This window comes from Neoarius graeffei, chromosome 24 (genome assembly GCF_027579695.1).
Source record: "Neoarius graeffei isolate fNeoGra1 chromosome 24, fNeoGra1.pri, whole genome shotgun sequence".
Lineage (NCBI taxonomy): Eukaryota > Metazoa > Chordata > Actinopteri > Siluriformes > Ariidae > Neoarius > Neoarius graeffei.
The window spans coordinates 7,111,858-7,137,342 of record NC_083592.1 but is presented as its reverse complement, the minus strand read 5'-3'; the positions used below and the strand labels follow the sequence as shown (position 1 = coordinate 7,137,342).

The window sequence follows — 25,485 nt, the reverse complement described above, 5'->3', positions numbered from 1 at the left end:
TCAATGCTATCATTGGACCCAATATGCATTAGATTGCCCTCACTTAACTCTGAGTAGCTTTCCCAGTCCGCTTCCCCTAGAATCCATTTCCCTTTTCTCACCACCAACTCTCTAACTAGCTCTATCTCAAGCTGAACTACTACAGGAAAGTGATCGCTGCCCAATGTGTTGTTTAGTACCTGCCAACTGCACCTGGCGGCTAAATGCGGACATTGTTCGAGGCCCAGACACCTTTTAATCAAATCAAACATTTTCTCGTAATTAGCAGAACAGCTTCCGCCTTCTGGATCAGACATGTTTGGTGGCTCCGCCTCTCTTTTGAAAATGTCACATCCCGAGTCACACATCCGCGGAGCTGATTGGCTTTCGAGGCGGTTCATTTAAAAGCGGAGGCTAAAAACTTCTCTGTAGAACCCTGAGGTTTCAGGCCCCGGATGTGCTTTACTTCCATTTATGAGGGAAAGGAACACACACCCTCCCGACAGTCAGTGCGGTATTCGCTTGTAAAGCACATTTACAAATCGGTAGAATGAGTTAATCATCACATGCAAGATATGCAATTAATTAAATGAATTGCATTATTATTATTATTAATGAATTACTACAGTTCTGAACTTCAAATGTTAAAAGTCTGGCCTTTGGAGAGATGATGGAGACTCTTCTTGTGGAACACAACGGAGCAAAATATTGTGACCCTCTAATGTTGACCTGAAGTTGGCACCACTGGGGGTTGGCATTGGGTTTATGCCCCCACCAGTGTTAATACCAAACCTGCGCCCTTGCCTACATGTTCTCTCATTCTAACTGTTGTTACTTTTATCCAAATGACAGCTGGCAATACGTTATTTTGCACTTTTTGTTGATCTGGGTACGAATCTTTGAGAAATTGCATTGGCAGGATGCTGCCTGTGAAGAAAGGAATGTCTTTATTACCCTGTGCCAAGTTAATATTTACTTAAGTGCAATTTTTAAGAGCCATAGATTGTATTTTATGTATTGTTTTTGTTGAGTGGCTTTGTTTGTTTTATTTCTTTAGGTTATTTATTTATATATATTTTTTACGTTCTGCTGTTGAATTGAATAAGTTGACTTAATGAAAGTTTACTGCCCTTTGAAAGGGTGTATTTGCATGATTATTATTTTACTAGTGGCATAAAATTGTCTTGAAAAGACGTCAACAGTAATATCGTTTATCGCAATAATTTCTGAGACAATATATCGTCCAACAAAATTTATCATGACGTGTGTGTGTGTGTGTGTCAGTCAGGCCCTGGAGTGTGTGCTGCTCTAGAGTCTGCCCTGCCCATATCACAAACGCTTGGGAGCATGTATTGTCATCTCTGAGCATTAATATATACACTCCAAAAACTGAATTTGAGGAGAAAATTATTTAATACTAGTGAAATTATTTTCCTGCATGGACAGATGATTTTACTTCACAAGGACATCTTGGAATAAGTTGGTAACAAACTACAACTAGGTTTAATAATTTCAGAGTTGGTCTCTTGTGTCCTTCTAATAGGAAGATGCGAGATCGTTTCAACTCTGTTCAAGATGTTATTATTACACGGTGCAGTGGTTTTTACGGTCACCTCATAGCAAGAAGGTTCCAAGTTTGAATCTCACGGCCGACAAGGGCCTCTCTGTGTGGAGTTTGCATGTTCTCCCCATGTCTGTGTGAGTTTCCTCCCAATTCAAAGACATGCAGTTTAGGTAAAAAATTGCTGAACTTGTTTGTTGCTCTGGATAAGAGCAGCTGCTAAATGCCTGCCATGTAATTTGCTAAGATGCGATGTTTTACAGTGTAGGGATTTGACTTTCCGATCTTTGCTGCCTGGAGGCATTTATTCCACCAAGTTTGTTCCAATCGAGAACAGAAAGAAAAGGGAGGGAAGACAACAAAGGGAGTAGAAGATTAGGGAAACAAAATATTGAAAGATTAAAAAGCAAGCAAAGAGGAGTTCATAGAGTAAAGTAAATGTCGGGCTACTTACAGGCTTCATGTCAGTAAATGCCTTCTTGGTCTCCTCCACACCGTGTCGCATTTTTCTGCTTACTTTATGAACTGCGGGTGGTTGAAGAGAGGGTAGCATGCGGAGCGCGAGTACTCCCTTGGCATCTGTAGGTTACATAAAACATTGCCGTCAAGATAACTTGTCTGCTCAGGCTAATTTTAGCTAAGTGTCTTTGGCGTTAGCTAGCTACAGTTATGTTCAAATAGATAACAGTGCGTTTAAAAAAAACGTGAATAAAGTGAAATATTTTGAATAGCTTTTATTTCCATATTTCAAATGTAGTGGAAACATTTACACATCCAATTCCAAATCAAAGCATTCACAAATTTTATCATGTCTGTGTTTATTCTTTTGCAGAAAGGGGAAAAAAAGGAATATTAATCTGTTAAAAAAATAGCAGTGTCAACATTTTTCTCTTCAAACTTAAACTGAACTAATATTTAGCTGCATAAACATTGTTTTTGATAACTGCTGCACTTCTGCGTTGTATCAAGTCAACCAACTTCTGGCGCCTATCAGCAGGTATTTCAGCTCAGGATGAATGAATTACATGCCACAGTTCCTGTGAATTTTTGGGTTTTGCTTCAGAAACTGCATTTTTAATGGCACCCCACAGGTTTTCAGTGGGGTTGAGGTCTGGGGATTGAGCTGCCACTCCATTACCTCAATCCGTTTTGCCTGGAACCAAGATGTTACTTGTTTGTGTGTTTGGGGTCGTTGTCTTGTTGAAACGCCCATTTCAGGGGCATTTCCTCTTCGGCATACGGCAACATAATCTCTTAGTAGTGTGATGTATTCAGACTGATCCATGATCCCTGGTATACGATCAATAGGTCCAACACCGTAGTGTGAAAAACCTCTCCATACCATGATTTTTGCGTCACCATGCTTCAGTGTACTGTGGCTTGAATTCAGAACCCGGGGTTCGTCTGATGTACTGTCGATGACCACTCGACCTGAAAAGAACAATTTTACTCATCAGTCCACAGGATGTTACGCCATTTCTCTTTGGGCCAGTCGATCTGTTCCTTGGCAAACTTTAACTGATTCTTCTCATGGCTTTTTTTTTTTTTCCAACAACGATGCTTTACAGGAGCTTCTTGCTGATGTTTGATCAAAGCTCAGCTGTCTTCTGACTGTAACAGCACTTACAGGTCATTTTAGATCATTTTTCAACCTGATGAACCAGTTCAGTTTGAAGAGAAAATGTTGACACTGCTATTTTTTTGAACAGATTAATATTTCTTTTCTTTTCTTCCTGTAAAAGAATAACACAGACTTGATAAAATTTGTGAACACTTTTTGATTTGGAACTGAATGTGTAATGTTTCCACTACATTTGAAATATGGAAAAAAAAGCTATTAAAAACATCCATCCATCCGTTATCTGTAGCCGCTTATCCTGTGCAGGGCGAGCTGGAGCCTATCCCAGCTGACTACGGGCGAAAGGCAGGGTACACCCTGGACAAGTCACCAGGTCATCACAGGGCTGATACATAGACACAGACAACCATTCACACTCACATTCACACCTACGGCCAATTTAGAGTCACCAGTTAACCTAACCTGCATGTCTTTGGACTGTGGGGGAAACCGGAGCACCCGGAGGAAACCCACGCGGACACGGGGAGAACATGCAAACTCCGCACAGAAAGGCCCTCGCCGGCCACGGGGCTCGAACCCGGAACCTTCTTGCTGTGAGGCGACAGTGCTAACCACTACACCACCGTGCTGCCCTATTAAAAACATTTCACTTTATTCTCTTTTTTTTAATGCGCTGCTGTTTATTTGAACACAGCTGTATATGTGCGCTCTCTGTCCGTCACTCGATCTCCTCCGCTGCGTGGCTACTACAAAATCGTCCCTGGCTCCTATTACAGCGCGACACCTCCACAAAACACTCAGCACCGTTACACACTGCTCTGCTGATCCGCCCAAACCACTCAGCACCTTCAATACCTCCATCAGCTCTGGCAGCTACCCGATTGGCCATTGGCACAAATCCATTTTCAGATCTCACTTGATTAAAAAAAACAAAACCAAAAAAAAAAAACCCATGGTGGATTAAAAAGTTTGAAGTTTACACAACAATACTCCAGCTAGCTAGAGGTTGACTGCGAGATTTTTTTTTGATGTGCATCATCTAACCTCCAGCATCTTAACGCTAAAAATAAGGAGCAAATTTTTACGCATCACAATATCGCTGAAGAGCTGTAAATATGCTGTCCGTTTCAAATATAAACATGCATTCCTGATTATTTCTGGAGTAGTTGATAATTATCGATCCTATGCCAGATCGTGTTCTAAAATTATATTTCAATGTAATAAACATTTTTATTCTTGCAATGAACAGTGAACCTCCTACACGTGCTGTAATCCAGAAGCTGTGGTAATTACAAAATGCAGAAGCCGTATTGTATTGAGCGAAACGAGTGTGACACAGCATATGTTTACATGTAAATTTAATTTTCTAAAATTATTTTTGTGTGTGAGAAATAAATGAACTTCCATACAAATACATACAACAGCGATAATCTTTATAAAAAATTTCATGGACATGCCTTCGCTCAAAACTGTGTGTTTTGCTTTTTCGATTAACCGAAAGTAATGAAATTTGCATACACAATTTCATGGGAAATTTGACTGGATAGTTTTGTCACTTTGGAATTGAATGATAACGTTATCGTTTTTCATAAACTCTTCCTGTCTATGAAATTCAACAATATTTGGTCATGTTAGTCTGAAATTATTGATTAAAAGAGCAAATTTACCTCTTCCAGCTACTGCAAGTTCTCTGCTGCCGAATACCGGCGTGAATTTCGATTGTTTTAACTGTAGAATGCCCTCGTATATCTGTATGCAGCCAGCTGGATGTTTTTCTATTGCAATCGCGTGGCCACTTCAGGTCGCCCCGTATGCGTTCGTTTAATGGTCTTCTGCGTGTTAAATAGTTACAAAATTATAATAAAGCAAATACTTTGACTTATTTGGTGTATACTGATGAAGTAATTAATTTTTTTTGGCCATGGGAAGGGTGGCAGGCCAGAATTATAATGTAGCGGTGCGCCACTTTAAAAGGGCCCATGGAGAACGCTGCACTGTGTTTATTTCACCCCAAAATCAGCTCTTTTCCAGTGCATTTGAAAACTACTGGTCAGGATGGTTTTTTAAACTTGTGTTGCTCAAATCCTATAACAGCTGAGTTAAACTGACCAGCTGCTGGGTAGATTGTGTTGTATCTGTCAGAAGAGAGGCCACTGTCCTCAAACACCAACCCAGCTGCTGGCTTACAGGAAACAACCCAGAATGAGTTAAAAATAACCCCCCAGTACGACCCAACAGCCTGAACCCAGTGTTTGGGTGCTGCTTTTTACACTGTTTCAACAAGTTAAATGGTGCTTTTTTTTTTTTTTTTAAACAAAATACGTTTCTTAAACAACCATGTCAGAAGATGTATCCGTGATCGTGGAACAGATGTTACTGTTTCAAAAGAGTCAAATTATTGTCCTGCATCAAGTAAATAAAATAACTAAGGAGATCTTGAGTGAACCACTGTTTCACAGTTTGAGCCTGATGATTCCTGACATTGTTGTCCTGGAATATGCCGGGGACATAAGGGACACAGTAACATCTTTTCCATCGCCACAGGATACGACTTCTGACCTGGCTGTTTAAGAAATGAGAAGCTACTCACTGCATCACTCATGGTTAAAACAATTGTTACAGCTGAAACACAATCGCTGGTTCTTGGGTATTTGCTTATTTAAATCCAAAAAGTGATTTTATTTTTTTTATTTACTGGCCAGGCTGTGTGTGTGTGTGTGTGTGTGTGTGTGTGTGTGTGTGTGTGTGCGCGCGTGCGTGCGTGTGTATACACAGTGTAAACATAGTGATCAGCTGATCGATATGACACATGTGAAATTATATATGAACACTAACATGAGGCCGTACAGACCGAACACTTGTGATTCTGTTGGTGTTTAGTGCTCGATTTGCAGAGAGTTATAAAAATTAAACTCTTGTGCACATACATTTTCTGATTTGATATATAATTTTTTTTTCTCGCAAAACCAGAAAGTAACAAGATGGTAAGTGGTGCATGTGAGAACATTTGCTTCCAGAAAAAATTGTGAAAATAGAAAATATTGTGAAAAGAAGAAGCTGCAGTTTCTCCTTTTATCGCTGTCGCTTCACAGCAAGAAAGTGTTGGGTTCGAACCTGCCGGTCGACTGGGGCCTTTCTGTATGGAGTTTATATGTTCTCCCGTGTTACAGCCCCTCTGTTTGTAATTTTGCAAAGGAAATGTGAGATTTTACAGAGTTGCATGGTGATGTGATCAGCTGATGTCAAGTGTGGTGTTTTTTTGTTTGTTTTTAAGTAGGAAACTGAAATCTGTTATTTACTTCCACATGTTATCTCAGAGAGAGGGAGAAAGTGTGTGTGTGTGTGTGTTAGGTGATATTTTAGAGTTGCCATGGTGATGTGATCAACTGATGCCACTTTTTATTATTTATTTATTTACTTTTTAAAATAGGAAACTGAAATGTTATTTGTGTGTGTGTGTGTGTGTGTGTGTGTGTTAGTTAGGTGGGGATTTTGGTGACATTGTTCTGAATTTTGCAGAATGTATGCATCTTTATCGTTTTACTTTATCTGTGATGAGTTACTGAAACTATTTACCCTTTTACAGTCACACACACTCTGCAGTACCAACACATTGCTGTCACACCAGGAATAAATCTCCCAGAATTCACTGCTGTTGGTCTGGTGGATGGAGAGCAGTTTGTGTTCTATGACCGCAACATCAAGAAGGCGATCCCAAAGAGTGGGCACAGAAGATCAGCGCTGATGATCCAGATTACTGGAAGAGAGAGACAGAACGTATGCAGGATGAAGATTACAGACTCGCAGTCAGATTGGGTCGCATAATGGAGTGTTTTAATCAGACTCAAGGTGAGAGTGAAACACACTTAGCTTTTATAACTAGTGTACACACACACACTCAATGGCAGTTTAATAAGCTGGTGAAACAGCTCTGTGTAATAAACCTGTTAAAGTAACACAGAAATACAGTTTCCTTTCTGACTTCATCTCAGGATTTATTGTGAATCCACAAACGAGCACAGAACAATACTGATGTGCAAAATAACGTTCTGTATTCTCCAGTGTTGTTTTTGGCAGCCATTTTTGATTTAGTTTTAGTCTTAGTCTTTTGGACGAAATGCTTATTAGTTTTAGTCACATTTGAGTCAATTCCATCCTTGACAGTTTTGGTCTAGTTTTAGTCGAAAAAAATAATTACTTTAAAACATTAAATTAGGCCAATACAGAGATAGGAAATTGTAATCGAGGTTGACAGGTTGTGCATAACATACTCCAGGGTTTCCCATACATAGACCATTGTGTGACGCAGCGCCACACAATGGATTCCTATCGCCACACAATCAGACTCGCGATTTTGGAAAAAAAAAAATCCGTTGCGTATCGTTCCGTTCATTCATAGTGCTCTTTCTTCTCGTTCACGCACGCGCGCGCGCACACAGACAGACGGAGAGGCGTGCTAATTAAAAAGTTCCAGGGATGAGAATTTTCCGCCGATCGGTGGATTTCCAACTTTTTCAGACCAAAATGATCGTTTTTGAGATCGATGTAAATCCATTGAGAAATTTTCGGGGGGGGTATAGTTAACGATCTGTGGTCACCTTATAACGCAGACATCCCAAGTCTCCCGGAAGTTCCGGGAGTCTCCCGCATATTGATGGCGGCTCCCTGATGCCCACAAATTGGAGAATATCTCCCACAATCTAGAGCAAGCGAGGAAGCGCGTGGACGCGAAACATTAATGTCTGCATCGTGCATATGACGGAGTGCACGAGGGAGCGCGAGAGAGCGCACATGCTAGACAAAGAGCATCCTGATTGGGTTACTCAGCAAAATAAGCCAATCAGCTTTCAGTGTGGGTGGGCTTTTATCCCTTTTCTCGAGGACCGGAGTTTTCAGTTGAGTCAGTGCAGCCTACAGGATCGGCATGAGAGAGAGCGCGCACCCCAAAAAAACCAAAGTACAAAACCCACTTCACCTCAGATTACACAACAGAATCTCCCTGTCTAATAATCTCCCTGTCATATCCCTGTCTAATGAGGGTCAAAAATAATGACAGTTTCGCACGATGTACTGTTTGCAGCAGTGGTTTCAGCATTGCCCATGGTGGCTTAAATGATTGTAAAGGACATGTTGAGGTGAGGAGTGTCAGTTCATGTGCATTATATTTACGTCTACAACAGGCTGCCATGCAAAGACCAAACTTATTGAAGATTTCTGTAAAGTAACAATGTATGAATATATATATATATATATATATATATATATATATATATATATATATATATATATATATATAAATATAATCAAATACACATCATATGTGTGTATCTTTTTATAAATGGGGGTTAGCTTATGTAATGTTGGGGAGAATCATAGTATCATATCTATAATTCTGATAAAATTTTAGGTATATCATGTATAACTCTCCTACTTATTGCTCATTTCATAGGGGGACGGGGGGGAGATTGCTGGCATGTGCCATGCGGGAGCATCTGCCCAAATTTTTTAGGCCAAGATGAACTTAGTTTTTGATTTAAAAAAAAAAATTCCAATATGTAATGCCCATTGTACATGCCTGTTCTTTAATTCAAAATCACCATCTTGATCTTCAAATTGGCCATATGGTATCTGTATTACATTACACAACATCCTGTCCAGATAAAACCTAGTTAGTACACACAACAGTTGAAAGGGAAGTGATAAGTGATGCTGAATGTTGCCTGCTTAATATGCAAGACCTCCTGCTACCATGATAACATCAGAAGAAAGCTTAAGAGAATTATATGACAACTTTTTTCTGGTTTGCACTTCATTTTAAAGGGTTAGAGTATTCAAAGACATGAATAGCAAAAATGCAGAAATATAATACTGTAGAGCTCATTTATATTAAAAGGTGCATTGATTTGATTTTTTTTTTTTTTTTAATCATCAAATGTGAATTGATTAAAAACAGGTCTCTTGTACTATATTAATCATTTTCACCTGGTAGTCCACCAAGAAGGGGAATTTATTTCCAAATAAATTTGCAACTTTTTGCTGATAAAATTAATGGTTTTGCGGTTTAAAAAAAAAATAGCCAAAAATCATTTAGCTCCCTGCCCCTGGGCCCCACTGGGTGCCTGCAGCCCCCAAACCCCTGGCTTTTTTCAGACTTTTTTAATATTTTTCATTCTCATCCCTGAATAACGCAGCCTTCCCAATTCGCCTTCCAACCCCTTATTTTAAAAGGTAGCCTACGTCGTGCTCGTGATGAGCTTTATCATAGCCTTCTTGGCTTACATGAAACGGGCATCCCTGAGTCAGACTATAAACCAATTTTGATGCATACAGTAGCAGCTTGACGCGAGGAACCGGCCTTATTTCATTATCCCGTTTATCCCGCTTCAGCATTCATGCAAGTTATTAATAATGGCTTGACATTCACAATAAATAAGGACTCCCCACTAACCTAAATAAAAACGTTATACTCGCGGGGATGCCTAGTTGATGCTATCTGAAGCATAAAATCTGAATATTTTAAGAAACATCTTTATTTGCTTTATTGGCGAAGTAGATAAACCATCACTGCACTGGATTTCTCAGCTATGAATAGGGTAAGCACATAGAAATTCAGTATTCCTTTGTATAATTTTTTTTGATGTAATGGAAATTTTTAGTGCTTTGATGAAGAAAATGTACTTTTTTTATTCATAGATTAAAACAGACCTCAGGAATAGGCTCCAAGGGGAACACCTGGCAGCCTGCTTACGAATCTCCATAAATGGTCCCGAACCCAATGACTTCCCTTACGATAGGGCACTTGAGGTTTTTTTCAGGAAGCCACGCAGAATTAAATGTTCTGATAGGGCATGCAGGCTTTGCACCAATTAGGGTAATGCTTTTTCATTGTTAGTTGCCTTGGTGTTACCTTAAGTGGTTTCTTGCATCTAATTATGATATTTTATGATTTTGTTGTTACATTATACTTTATTTCATTTTAGTATTGGTTGAGGTAAGTGTTGAGTTCAGTATTTTAAAATAAAAACCTCCAGCTTGTTTTTTGCAATTTATTCCTTGAATGTCAACTAAAGAATGATTGAAAGATCGCCACCAAAAAGGCAAAAAACTAAGGTAAAAAACTTCAATTTTGGTGAGTAATTTTTATAAATTTAAAAGACAGGTTTTCCACCAACATCAAGCCCAGCAAACTGATGGCCTGCCCTGTAATGTAAAGTTGGGTCAAGGAATGAAACCAGGCAGGGTTCTGGGAAAAATTGTTTTAGCTGTCTTCTCTTAAAGAGCTTAAAAGAATTGATTGAACTGAATAATCTCAAATGCTTCTTGTAGCTTGAAAATAGTCCCAGCAGGTGACTCTGAAGAAAAATACTGTGTGTTTGAACACCGCCCGCTGTAAACACTTTGCATACACCCCAATGACCGACTCCACCGACCGCCACGACACCACCGCGCACGATTCCCTCATTGGCACAGTGGAGCACCACAAATTGCTACCTGGTCTGTGGGAAACACTGTACTCCCTGCATAAACGCGGCCTGGCGCGCGCGCGCGCTCCCTGCATAAACGCGGCCTGGCGCGCGCGCGCGCGCTCCCTGCATAAACGCGGCCTGGCGCGCGCGCGCTCCCTGCATAAACGCGGCCTGGCGCGCGCGCGCTCCCTGCATAAACGCGGCCTGGCGCGCGCGCGCTCCCTGCATAAACGCGGCCTGGCGCGCGCGCGCGCTCCCTGCATAAACGCGGCCTGGCGCGCGCGCGCGCTCCCTGCATAAACGCGGCCTGGCGCGCGCGCACTCCCTTGTTCACAGACTCGTGTTTCTGCCTCTGTTTAACATGTCGCAATGCGCTGATGGAGCACAAACATGTCATGATGAACACACAACTAGAAGATGACCACGTTGTCTGTTAATGTAAATATGATGGCTAAACGTGCTGCTAACGTTAGAGTAGCCAGGTGTGCTGCTGTTCATTTAGACATTTATTAAGGCACAGCAACAGGTCTGAAAAGCTACATTTCCCCCCGTATGTTTCACAGTAACTCAAATATGGGTCAACATATGACAAAGCATTCAGTTGCCGTCCCACCAAAAATCCCTGCACGACAAGTTTTACTCATGACATGTTAATTGAATTTAAGTTAGCTTAACCAAGCCAACTTTAGCATGAAGCTAGCGGTCCCATTCATTTTCGCCAGGTCACGGTGTTTTGGAAAACTTCATAGGAAATTCATCACAGACCAATTGTTGAGTGACATTAACCAAAGCTGGCAAACGTATACATGATCTGTTAAGGACTTATTGTAACGTCAACTTACCGTCGCAGAAATAGCAGCATGGTGAGCTTTAGATGCCTCTTGAGGTTGGTCGTATTCTTGCCACGTAGTTTATAGCCACAGTGTGTACCTCTGTCTCCCACTTCAAGGCATTCTGTTTTATTTTCTGCTGGATTATGTGTAAAGTATGTCCATAAATCATCACATCTTTTACACCCACCAAGCCCTTGTGCTGGCGTTGCCGCTGCCATGGTCCATGAACTGTGTGTGGCTGCCCCAGTGTGCACTGTGCCCGGACATGCCCGGTGGTGGGCGTGACCAAACAAGGACAGGATGCAGGTGCATTGCTGATATTTTCAGCATTTGGCAGACACCGTTGGAGGAAACGCCATGCATTTTGATAGTCCTATAGCCAACCCACTAACATTTTCGTCTCGTCAATGAAAACAACCGATACGTCTCGTCATATTTTCGTGATCAAAGAGTTATGTTTAGCTCGTCACTGTCTTATTTTAGTCATGACAAAAAGGTGCGTTAACAGTCATTTCATCATCGTTAACGAAAACAACACTGGTATTCTCAGTAGTACACAGTGGTTCTGTAACATCGATTAAACAGCAGCAGGTCATTATATCATCAGAGTCACAAACCCTTGGGCTTCGTCTCAAACTGCAGACTCTCCCACTAAAGAGCTTCTCTGTACACTTTTAATGTTTTTTCTATTTAGGCAAACTACTGAGTGTCCATTATACAGTTTGGGTCACAGATTAAAACGATCCGAATGCATTTTTACTTTACACACAGAGCTGTGAATCCATGCAGTGTAGAAGGACACAAAACACACATTATTAAATATTCTTTTACCGACAATAACATTGTTCTACTACAAAGGACAAACTGTAAAAAGGACGAGTAGAAAAACAGTGTAGCAGTTTGAATAGAGTGTAGAAGGAAAGTCAGCTCATCTGATCTCACCTCATTACGTGTGTGCGTGCGCGCAGGAGTTCATACAGTCCAGAGGATGTACAGCTGTGAGCTTGATGATGATAACACCACTAGAGGATATGATCTGTACAGTTATGATGGAGAAGATTTCATGAGTCTGGATCTGAAAACTGGAACCTGGACTGAAGCGAATCCTCAAGCTGGAATCTTTATAAAGAAGTGGGATCCTACAGACGCTAAAGCTAAATACTGGAAGAGCTACCTGGAGAATGAATGTATCGATTGGTTAAAGAAGTTTGTGTCTTACGGCAGAGAGACTCTGGAGAGGAAAGGTAAAGTGTGTGATCTGCTCTGTTACTGTAACTGCAGCTGTTCGACAAACACAGTTTATTACACACACATTGTGCATATACTAAACACATTGATAATGCACTACGAGGTTGTTGGTTTTTTTGGTTTTTTTTAAATGCCAAAAGTAAAATAAATGGGAACTGGGGTTTGTATTTTTCTTTTCCCATATGTGTGCACAAAGATGGTACCACAATGAAATGATAAAATGCCATTTACATTTAAATTTTCCATTAAAGCGTTCAACATTAGTGTCAAAATTAACAATAAATCAAAACATTTAAAGAATTAACTCGTGGCCTTTCTGGACTTACAGTTGTCTCATCTCATTATCTCTAGCCGCTTTATCCTGTTCTACAGGGTCGCAGGCAAGCTGGAGCCTATCCCAGCTGACTACGGGCGAAAGGCGGGGTACACCCTGGACAAGTTGCCAGGTCATCACAGGGCTGACACATAGACACAGACAACCATTCACACTCGCACCTACGGTCAATTTAGAGTCACCAGTTAACCTAACCTGCATGTCTTTGGACTGTGGGGGAAACCGGAGCACCCGGAGGAAACCCACGCGGACACGGGGAGAACATGCAAACTCCACACAGAAAGGCCTTCGCCGGCCACGGGGCTCGAACCCGGACCTTCTTGCTGTGAGGCGACAGTGCAAACCACTGCACTGCTATGCTGCCCACTAGTGGAAACATTACACGTTCAAATCCAAATCAGTTCCAGGAAGGAAAGAAAAGGATCTGTCCAAAAAAAATAGCAGTGTCGACATTTTTGTCTTCAAACTGAACTAATATTTAGCTGCATAAACATTGTTTTTGATAACTGCTGCACTTCTGCATTGCACTGAATCAACCAACATCTGGCACCTATCAGCAGGTATTTCAGCTCAGGATGAACAAACTACATGCCACGGTTCCTGTGAATTTTTGGGTTTTGCTTCAGAAACTGTATTTTTAATGGCACCCCACAGGTTTTCAGTGGGGTTGAGGTCTGGGGATTGAGCTGCCACTCCATTACCTCAATCCGTTTTGTCTGGAACCAAGATGTTATTCGTTTATTCGTGTGTTTGGGGTCATTGTCTTGTTGAAACCCATTTCAGGGGCATTTCCTCTTCGGCATACGGCAACATAATCTCTTCAAGTATAGTGATGTATTCAGACTGATCCATGATCCCTGGTATACGATCAGTAGGTCCAACACCGTAGTGTGAGAAACATCCCCATACCATGATTTTTGCGTCACCGTGCTTCAGTGTACTGTGGCTTGAATTCAGAACCCGGGGTTCGTCTGACGCACTGTCGATGACCACCCGACCTGAAAGGAACAATTTTTTACTCGTCAGTCCACAGGATGTTATGCCATTTCTCTTTGGGCCAGTCGATGTGTTCTTTAGCAAATTTTTAGTGATTCTGTACATGGCGTTTTTTCAACAATGATGCTTTACAGGAGCTTCTTGCTGATAGCGGAGCTTCGATCAAACGTCTTCTGACTGTAACAGCACTTACAGGTCATTTTAGATCATCTTTGATCTTTCTGGAGGTGATGATTGGCTGATTCTGTGCAATTCTGACTGTTCTTCAATCCGTTTTAACAGTAGTTGCTTGTTCTTCTGCATGTTTCAGGTTTTTGTTGCCACTTTAAAGCATTTGAGAATTTTTGCTGAGGATCCTATACTTTACTGCACTTCTTTGTATGTTTCCCCCTCTCCAATCAGCTTTTTAATCAAATTACATTGTTCCTCCAATCAGTGTTTGGAACGGCCCATTTTACTGAACAATTCAGAATGAAATGTATTTTATAACAGTGTGTGAAACATTTACTTCCCTTCCTTAATAAAGGACAACTAATGGCCTTTTATTATAATTATTAAACTCCACACTGCTATTATTTTGAACAGTGAATTCTATGAATGAGTCAGTTACTCAGAATAAGCAGCGTGCATGTCATAACAGTTGGGTCTGTTTTTCTATTACACTATTACATCTACAAGGAAATGATTTGCCTGGCAGAAATATGAGTATTACTAATAACAGTGGTTCATCAGGTTACTGATGTCCTGCTATTTTTTTTTAACACAAGTGTAACTATAATAACTAGACTGCATTTCTGCAGAGAAAATGCAAAGTGTGCTTGCTGAGCTGTAGCAGAACAGCTAGCATGCGAAAAGTTAGCATACTAACATGCTAAAAGCTAGCATGTTAACGCTAACATGCTAATAGATAACATGCTAACAGCTAACTTTTTAACATGCTAATGATTAACATGCTATTTGTTAAAATTCTAACACTTTAAGCTAATACGCTAACAGGCTAACATGCTAATGGCTAGTATGTTAACTTTTAGCATGCTAACACGCTGAAGGTGACGTTAATATGCTAACAGTTAGCATGTTAACATGCTCAGGCGAACTTGCTAACAGCAAACATGTGAACTCTGCATGCTACCATGCTAATCCTAACATGTTAACAGTTCTGATAACATGCTAATGGTGAACATGCTAACAACTCGCGAGCTAACAGCAGGCATGATATTGTAATGGGTAACATGCTAACAGCTAGCATGGTAACATGTGAATGCTTATATGCTAATGGCTATCGTGTGTGCGTGTAAGTATTCCTAATAAAGTGGCCATTGAGTTGAAGTTGATTTGCTGTCAAAGTCTCAAATGAGCAGATCCTTGACAAATGCATCATCACCTTAGTCTGGTTAACACCAGACCATATCACAAGTGAAATGTGGTCTGGAATCCGCCTATTGAATTTCTCGTAGGGGAGGTGTGGTTTACGATTGTCAACGGCCGTTTATTGGACGTTGCGAATGTCTATCATTTGGCGTATACGTAGCCCATGGCCAATCATGGCAGTTGTACCCGGTGACGTAGTTAGAGCGACGAAGAGGCGAAGAAGAGAAGGAAAGAGTTTTTTTAAAACAAACTTTCGCTCTAAACTATTCAGAACAGTGTCTAAAGCTTGATCGAAAGTTTGGTTCGTATCGCTCGCCGCCATGTTAAATGTGATCCGTAAACAGTCCCAAATAAACGACAAGCTTCCGTTTGTTGAGTAGTACGCGTCACTGTCTGTCCACCCCTCCCCACTCTCTGATTGGCTCCCTAACTCAGGCGAGCCTTTAGACCATAGTTTCCATGCTGTCTTTTCAGATCGGAACGATTGTGCAAAGCAGCATGGGATTTCCCAGGCTATCGTTACCTATGGGGGAAGGGAGGAATGACTCAGTCAAGCTTCCATTGATTAGCGGCAAAATGGAGAAAAAATGGACGGATGAAAGGCGAGAGAAAGCCGAATGCGGGTCAGAACCGATATCGTGTGTGATGGTGATTTGGCCTGAGGTGCCGTATGAAGTTTGGTGGCTGTGTGGTGAAGTGTTACTGAGCAAAACTCCATTCATTTGAATGGGGCCAAAAATCAATGGAAGCCTATGGAGGTAAAAAGAGATGCGTGAAAACCAAGGAAAAGACGAGTGCAGGTCTCCGATGAGGGGATGGATCTGTGCGAGGACTTGGCCTGAGGCATCAAGTGAAGTTTCTTGAAGTTTGGTCACTTGGTTAAAAAAATTGATGGAGAGTGAAAAGTTTTTCTCCTGAAACACCATTCATTTTCAATGGGGCCAAAAATCAATGCAAGCCTATGGAGGAAAAAGGGATGAGCAAAAATAAAGGAAAAATATGAGTGCGGGTCAGAACCGATTGCATGTATGTGTCGGGGGAGTTGGCCTGAAGTATCACATGAGGTTTGGTGCATCTGCGATGGAGCGTGTCCGAGTAGGACGATTTGATTCATGAGCCCTATTCATTCTCTGTGGGGGGAAAAAACAAAAGAAAAATGACGACAACAAGAGAACGGGCGCATTGATCCAAAAGCTGTATACAAGCACGCTACACCACTTCGGGCTAGACGTCTCAGAGTTGGAACGGTGTCTCTATCTCGAACGGCCTAGGAGGAGTAGTGGATCCAAAACACGTGTCGGAATAAGGCAGAATAAGTAAACTTAAGAACAATAGTGTGCTTGTCTTTGGCAAACACACAGCAGCCGAGCAAGCACACTAATAATCCTGACATTCTGCTGAAGTCATTAATTCCTAAGCCATCTCTCACATGCTGCTGTTCGCTGCACTTCCGTCCTCCACATTGTTTAAAGGGGAGCTGAAGTCATTTTTAAACTTGCTTTATTTCTTAATGTGTTCAATTACATTTTCGGTTTTGGTAACTTTATATCGTGACTCGTATTGGCAACTAATTGCAATTAAATATTATACTTATCAGCCTATTCGGTTTTTAGCCGTGTTGAATTTAGTTCGTTTGGTCCACGGCAGGCGTCGCTTATCCGCGCGATTTTCACGAGACTTGTGTGAGACTTCAAAATGTGACGTGTCAGCCAGGTGTCAGTGCCGCCATTTTGAAAACTGTTTTCCAAACGAAATATTGCCCAAAAACGAGTTTAAATGACGATTACTGCATACTTTTTTTTCTTCAAACTTTCCTGATTTGCTATCAAAACGAACAAAACTTCCAGCTTGATCACATCAGCATTCGAAAGGGGGCGCGAGCGTCTTTTGACAATATTGGCAGATGTTGGTCACTTTGATTTCCGCTGTACGTTTTACTTCCGTCCTACGATGTCTCGCACAGGAAAAAGGAAAGACAAAGTATGCATTCAAATATTAATTTTAATGTTGGCACTCAGTTTCCATTTTATGTAGAAAATGAAACCCAAAGTGTCGTTTCTTTTCTTTTTCCCCGTTAGTGCATTAATTTTATTTATGGCCACAAAGTACTGATATGATGAAGAAAATTAAACAACAGAATGATGTTTTTAATTTATATTTGACACTAATGCATGTGCTTGCATTGAAAATCCCATTTTACTTTGCATTGTGTCACTATCTTTACGTGATAATGTACACAATAATAGCACACACCTTCTCATTTACACTCATTCACACTGATTTCCTGCAGTTTTCACTGTTAATTCGTGGACAGCAGTCAGTTTCACCTTTTAGCGATCGAGAAATGTCCTCGGATAACAACTCCACTCTTCTCATTCCCGCTGCTGGACAAAGTGTATTAGTTTTTAAAGTCTGTGAATAATGTGACTGTCGTGGCTTCTTTTAAAAATCTCACTGTGGTGAAGGGGCGTCTTGTGCTTGGCCAGGAGATGGAGAACACGGAATGACTCCTCAGTAGCAGCTTTAGCTCTCCTGGTGAGTTTTGTAAAAAGTGATGGCTGGGCTTTAAAACCAGTTGTAACTCTTGAATTCTTTTCTCTCCTATTTCACTTTTGGGTGGGAATAAATCCTTGAATTTCAGATGGTAAGTGATGTAATGGCAGGCAGTCTTTTCTTCCACTCCTGTAAAAGCAAGTTCATTTTCCCATTCAGAACGGTAATGATGTATTCTCACCTTCTTTCATTGCTCGGCCATGGTTTCCTGAACGGAGTTTGCTCAGTGACAGAACACAGATGTAGTTAACATTAGCTACGGAGCTTAGCAGCAGGTTGATGTGACGCAGCCGGAAACAGTTATCTGTAAAAATTCCTCATCATAATCAGTCAGAATTATTTTGTTCTTGTGCTCCTCCCTGCCCATAGAGATGCACAGCACTAATTAAATATGTAGCAGAATTCAAACTGGACCAACCTGTGAATATTTGAACATTTTTTTTTTAATTGTAAAATGTGTTGTGATCTAAAAATACCTCAGATCGACCGTGACATCGCGAACAGCAGGTTAATGACCGCTGGAGTGCAGGAGAAATACTGCACTCTTTAATGTTTATACCTCCATCTTAATAATTCATGCAGCCAGAAAAAGTTTACATGATAAATTGAAGCTCAATTGTTATTTTCTTTAAATTTGTGTCTCTGCAGTTCGTCCCGAGGCGTCAGTGTTCCACAAACACTCTCCTTCTCCAGAGGTGGTGTGTCACGCTTCAGGTTTCTTCCCCAAAGCCCTGAATATCACCTGGCAGAAGGATGGAGAGGACGTGATTGAGGATGTGGAGCTCAGAGAGACGTTACCCAACCAGGATGGAAGCTTCCAGAAGAGGAGCATTCTGAAAGTCCCAGCTGAGGAGCTGCAGAAACACAAATACACCTGCGTGGTTCAGCACAGCAGCTTGGAGAAGGATTTAATCCTAGAAGTAGCAAAAGGTCTGAATAAAACTACGCATTTAGAGGGTAAAAGCTGATTTACTGCTGCAGCAGAGAATAAAGACTCTGTGCTGATTTAACAGGTGGAGGATCAGATGGAGGGCAGATTGGTGTCGTCGTGGCTGTCGTCACTCTCATCGCTGTTGTCGCTCTTGTCGCTGCTGGAATTGTCCTCTGGAAGAAGAGGAACTCTGGTGAGAGGAGGAAGGAGGCAGATGTGAAGTTTTCAGAGAACAGATTTACACTTTCTCATTCTGAGAAGATTTGATGAATATTTTGCATATTTTTAATCTTCATTAATAAATTAGACAAGACAATAAACTGATATAAACTCATTATCTCATGAACAGGGATGAGAATTTTCCGCCGATCGGCGGATTTCCGACTTTTTCAGACCAAAATGATCGTTTTTGAGATCGATGTAAATCCATTGAGAAATTTTCGGGGGGGGGGGGGGGGGGGGTGTATGGTTAACGATCTGTGGTCACCTTATAACGCAGACATCCCAAGTCTCCCGGAACTTCCGGGAGTCTCCTGCATATTGATAGAAGCGAGCAAGAGCGCGCGCAACATTAAGGTCTGCATCACACATCTTAGAATGTGCGCGCGTGAGGGAGATTGTGTGCAGTGTTGCCAGATATTGCTGACGTTTTCCATCCCAAAATATGTTCAAAACCTGCCAAAATGCACTTAAAACCGCCCAATGTGGCAACACTGCCTGTGTGCTTGTTCATGTAGTGCATGCCAGACAAAGAGCATCCTGATTGGGTTACTCAGCAAAATAAGCCAATCAGCTTTCAGTGTGGGCGGGCTTTTATCTCTTTTCTCGAGGACCGGAGTTTTCAGTTGCGTCAGTGCAACCTACAGGATCGGCATGGCAGAGAGAGCGCGCACCCCAAAAAAACAAAGCACAAAACCCACTTCACCTCAGATTACACAAAAGAATCTCCCTATCTAATAATAATAATATCCCTGTCTAATAATAATATCCCTGTCTAATAAGGGTCAACAATAATGACAGTTTTGCGCGATGTACTGTTTGCAGCAGTGATTTCAGCATTGCCCATGGTGGCTTAAATAATTGTAAAAGACATGTTGAGGTGAGTAGTGTCATTTCATGTGCATTATATTTAGGTCTACAACAGGCTGGCATGAAAAGACCAAACTTATTGAAGATTTCCATAAAGTAACAATGTATGAATATACATCATATATATCAAATACACGTCATATATAAGTGTGTATCTTTTATAAATGAGGTTAGCTTATCTAATGTAGCATGTTGGGGAGAATCATAGTATCATATCTATAATTCTGATAAAATTTTAGGTATGATACCGTGTATAACTCTCCTACTTATTGCTCATTTCATAGGGGGATGGAGGGGGAATTGCTGGCATGTGCCGCGCGGGAGCGTCTGCCCAAATTTTTTAGGCCGAGATGAACTTATAGTTTTTTATTTAAAAAAATTTTCCAGTATGTAATGCCCATTGTACATGCCTGTTCTTTAATTCAAAATCACCATCTTGATCTTCAAATTGACCGTATGGTATATGTATTACATTACACAACATCCTGTCCAGATAAAACCTAGTTAGTACACACAACAGTTGAAAGGGAAGTGATAAGTGATGTTGAATGTTGCCTGCTTAATATGCAAGACCTCCTGCTACCATGATAACATCAGAAGAAAGCTTCAGAGAATTATATGACAGAACTTTTTTCTGGTTTGCACTTCATTGTAAAGGATTAGAGTATTCAAAGACATGAATAGCAAAAATGCAGAAATATAATACTGTAGAGCTCGTTTATATTAAAAGGTGCATTGATTTTTTTTTTTAAATCAAATGTGAATTGATTAAAAACAAGTCTCTTGTACCATATTAATCATTTTCACCTGGGAGTCCACCAAGAAGGGGAATTTATTTCCAAATAAATTGCAACTTTTTGCTGATAAAATTAATGGTTTTGGGGTTAAAAAAAAAAATATATATATATATATATATATATATATATATATATATATATATATATATATATATATATATATAGCCAAAAATCATTAGCCCCTGGGCCCCGCCCTGGTTTTTTCAGACTTTTTAAATATTTTTCATTCTCATCCCTGCATGAAGCCAAACACAGCACTGAGATTTTATAATAACTGTCTGTCCATCATCTGTGTTTCAGGATTCAAACCTGTTCCCCCCAAACCCTGTAAGTGAACCTTTATGATCCATAAATGATGTTTAAAACCACTACATTATTTATTAGCAGTGTTTAGTTCACTTTGTGACGGATTTGAATGTTTTACAGCCTCTGAAGGAGATTCTTCCTCCAACAACTCTTCAACTGTGTTTCTTCCTGCTGAAGTGAGAGAGAGAGTAAGACATGTTTACAGTGAAATATGGAATAAAAATGTGTGGAGTGAAAATCCAGCAGAAAAGCCTGAGCTCACATTAAATCTCAGATCAGAGCTGATATTTGTCTTCATTGTCAAGCGCAGTTTAATGTCCAGCTATAAGATTGTGCTGAAATATTTCTCTCCCTGTTTTTCTCCTCTTTCACAGGTGAGGAGGTGCAGCCATGCTGCTTCTGCTTCTTCTCTTACTGCCACAAACTGGACTGCAGTGTGTAACACTGCAATCGAGTCTTTTATATAGGGCTGTGTACCGGTACTGTACCATGAAAATCGATTTGGTACAGGTCCAAAATACCGGATCATGAAGTACCGGTACTGTACTGAGATAAATTTACACCAAGTATCTGCTTATTTTGTGACTGAAGATGCGTAAATCCTACCACAAAGACGAAAATTTAGCACTGGAAAAGACGTAAAATGCTGCGCTGAAACTTGAAATCAGAGCCATCTTTGATTTGAGATCCTCTCGCCACAGTCTCACGAGACATTGCGAGAGCTTGGCTGATCCAGCGTTCTGATTGGTCAAAAAGACTCAAAAGCAGGTCAGCCATTTTTCCTTTGCTGGCATTGGCAGTCTTTGCTGCTTTGTGTAATTTTGCCGCGCAAGTTAAAGGCCGTGGACTGCGCATAGTCTGTAGTACTCTAGTGTAGTCACTTCTCGCTGTGAGACAACTTATGACTTTTTGTCCCAAGTTAACTAAGTGTGAGACTGAGAGGGTGACTGAGAAGTGAGGTAGGAAACCTAGTTATGTTCGGTTTTCTTTGAATAAAGACACTGACAAGTTGTCAACAGTTTATTAATGTTTCTGTCATTATTGAAGAAGTTCAGAAGAATTTGTCAAATTGTTCAGGTACAGATACAGGTCCGGACCTGTACCTAAACCTCTGTACCGGTACCTGTACCTGATGTTACGTTTAGGTACGCAGCCCTACTTTTATATCTGTATTTTATAGGGAGATGAAGAAAAATGTTATAAAAACAAAAGTCCTGTAATAACGTACTGTAGCTCTTAAAACCTTTAGATTTCCTGCTTGTATTCTTCCTTTTTTTTTGTGGAAGCCTTTGTAAATGTTACTCTACTGTAAATATTACTGTAAATATTACTTTATCCTGTATTTTATAAAAACTATAAAAAGAATTGAGATTCTAACAGTTGGCGCTGAACACTTAAAGGGGAACTGAAGTCATTTTTAAAAAACTTACTTTATTTCTTAATTAACGCAGTGTTCGAAATACCCGTCTGCATTTTGCAGAATGATTTTCAAGATTGCAGAAGAAAAATTAAACAACCTACAATTTTGCAGAATGAAAAAATCAGGCTCGGGATTTAATGGTTCTCAATTTAGCAAACTAGCGGCACTGTAAATGAACTGAAACCTGCGCCGTGCGAACCTGACGGCATTTTCCAGGTCAAAGTTGAGCAATATTTGCGTAATGGGAGGACCCGACAACTACCTCAGCAGTGTTCGGCAGTTTCCGCTATGCATCTCCCAGAATTCAGTGCGGCACAACAAACATGGCTCCCAAGAAGAGGATTGTTTCTTCGTGGCATGAGTCCGGCAAAAATGCAGAGAAAACAAGGACGATTTTGTCGTATCTCGGCAAAACAGCAGCCAGCGTGACCCCAACAGCGACAGATCGCGCGTCCGCGAGGGTAACAAAAATGAAGACGGTCGCTGTTATAGTTGGATTGCTGTGGCGGGTACATCACAGTCAAGCGAGGCCTACAGAGAAAATCGCGATCATGGTGACCCAGAAATAGAGGGAACTTTCCGCGAAGATCATGAGCACATGATCATTGTCAGTTGGGTTTTATTCCTTAATGGCATCAATTCTTTGCATCATCGTAAGATGTAACAGAGTGTAGAATTGAAACCTTGCTTTCAATTTAAAACTACAGGTTGCAGATGCAAACACTGTGAATGAAGTACATTTTGGGTAACAAGCTAGAAACTTAATCTTGACAAAATGTAACATGAAAATGAATGTTTTGATTCTTGAAGAACAGCTGTGTTCTATTTTTTATTGTGGTGATACCTTTATTAGTATGTTGTGTGGAAGGATAATGTGTGGGTGTGATAACTAGTACATTTATGAATTAGTTGGTATACTTCAAGTTGTAGTAGCCCGTACTGTCAGGGCGAGGGGGATGAAAGACCTGTGGAGGGATCATGGAATGATAACTTGGCTGCAGAGAAGGATCTGTGAAGATTGAAATTAAAAATGGAGTGAGAGAATAAAGAATTACAGTAATGCTATGAGTTGTAAAGCTAGATATGATGTAAATATAGGCATTATAGGTTGAGAAGGGTGTAGTATGGAGGCTTGTGTATTTGCAGAAAATATTTCCAAATTGCAGAACAAAATTTTGACATTCTGCAATATTGCAGAACACTGGAAAAAAATATTTCGACCACTGTAACTTGTTCAATTATGTTTTCGGTTTTAGTAACCTTATATCTTCACTCGTATTGGCAACTAATTGAAATTAAATATTACACTTATCGGCCTATTCGGTTTTTAGCCGTGTTGAATTTAGTTCGTTTGGTCCACGGCAGGCGTCGCTTATTCGTGCAATCTTCACGAGACATTTGCGAGACTTCGAAATGTGACGTGTCAGTGCCGCCATTTTGAAAACTGTTTTCCAAACGAAATATTGCACAAAAACAAGTTTAAATGACGATTACTGCCGACTTTTTTCAAACTTTCCTGATTGCTGTCAAAACAAACAAAACTTCCAGCTTAATTACATCAGCATTTGAAAGAGAGCACGCACGTCTTTCGACAACGTTGGCAGATGTTGCTCTGTGTCCGAAATCACTCCCTACTCACTATATAGGGCACTATATAGTGAGGAGCCATTTTGTAGTGAGGCTTATTTACACCGTATATAGTGCACTCAAAGTATCCCACAGTGCATCATGAAAAGTAGTGTACAACCGATGGTCACTAACCAAAGCAATATATCCCATCATGGATTACGATCACGCTGAAAGAAAAATCAAAAGTCTCAGATTTGATTTAATAAAAGGCAGCGGTGGCGGGGCGGCACGGTGGTGTAGTGGTTAGCGCTGTTGCCTCACAGCAAGAAGGTCCGGGTTCGAGCCCCGTGGCCAGCGAGGGCCTTTCTGTGTGGAGTTTGCATGTTCTCCCCGTGTCCGCGTGGGTTTCCTCCGGGTGCTCTGGTTTCCCCCACAGTCCAAAGACATGCAGGTTAGGTTAACTGGTGACTCTAAATTGACCGTAGGTGTGAATGGTTGTCTGTGTCTATGTGTCAGCCCTGTGATGACCTGGCGACTTGTCCAGGGTGTACCCCACCTTTCGAACGTAGTCAGCTAGGATAGGCTCCAGCTTGCCTGCGACCCTGTAGAACAGGATAAAGCGGCTAGAGATAATGAGATGAGATGAAGCAGTGAACGCGCGCGCACACCCAGAGCAGTGGGCAGCCACACCAGAGCGCCCGGGGTGCAGTCAGGGGTTCGGTACCTTGCTCAAGGACACTTCAGCCCAAGGCCGCCCCACGTAAACCTAACTGCATGTCTTTGGATTGCGGGGGAAACCGGAGCACCCGGAGGAAACCCACGCAGGCATGGGGAGAACATGCAAACTCCACACAGAAAGGCCCTCGCCGGCCACTGGGTTCAAACCCGGAACCTTCTTGCTGTGAGGCAACAGCGCTAACCACTACACCACCGTGCTGCCCTATTTTGCAATAACTTTATTTTGTAAACCCACCAGCAGACTGATCTGGCATGTTTTAATCATGTGACAGTAATGACGTAAATACCAGCTCGACGGACTAGTGTCCAAAAGTGTTTTTTCATTTTACCAATGAGCTCACTATATAGTAATTCCCTATATAGGGAGTAGTGAACGAGTGAGTGATTTCAGACACAGGGAACGTTGGCAGATGTTGGTTGCTTTGATTTCCGCTGTACGTTTTTCTTCCGTCCTGCAATGTCTCGCGCAGGTCGCGACGAATCTCATTTACAGCCATTGCTTTGACATATGGACTGATGTATTACATAGCATATTTCAAACACTCATAACTTGCTATAGCAGTGACAAAATGGCCATCAAGGGCGGCATAGTGGTGTAGTGGTTAGCACTGTCACCTCACAGCAAGAAGGTTCTGGGTTTGAGCCCAGCGGCCGATGAGGGCCTTTCTGTGTGGAGTTTGCATGTTCGGTCTGCGTGGGTTTCCTCTGGGTGCTC

General features: G+C 41.1%; 1 protein-coding gene across 2 annotated transcripts in view; it reads left to right on the top strand.

Moving 5' to 3' along the window:
• Positions 1 to 24,839, top strand: part of LOC132872830 (BOLA class I histocompatibility antigen, alpha chain BL3-7-like) — a 160,164-nt gene extending 135,325 nt beyond the window's left edge. Inside the window, exons 6-8 of one of the 2 annotated variants that reach the window (XM_060907924.1) lie at positions 21,038 to 21,064; positions 21,164 to 21,231; positions 21,418 to 24,839. In XM_060907924.1, coding sequence (XP_060763907.1) covers positions 21,038 to 21,064; positions 21,164 to 21,231; positions 21,418 to 21,510 — 188 coding nt within the window. In that variant the 3' untranslated portion in view covers positions 21,511 to 24,839. The remainder of the gene's footprint in view (positions 1 to 21,037; positions 21,065 to 21,163; positions 21,232 to 21,417) is intronic. The other variant, XM_060907923.1, reaches the window with a different exon arrangement.
• Positions 24,840 to 25,485: the final 646 nt, after the last annotated feature.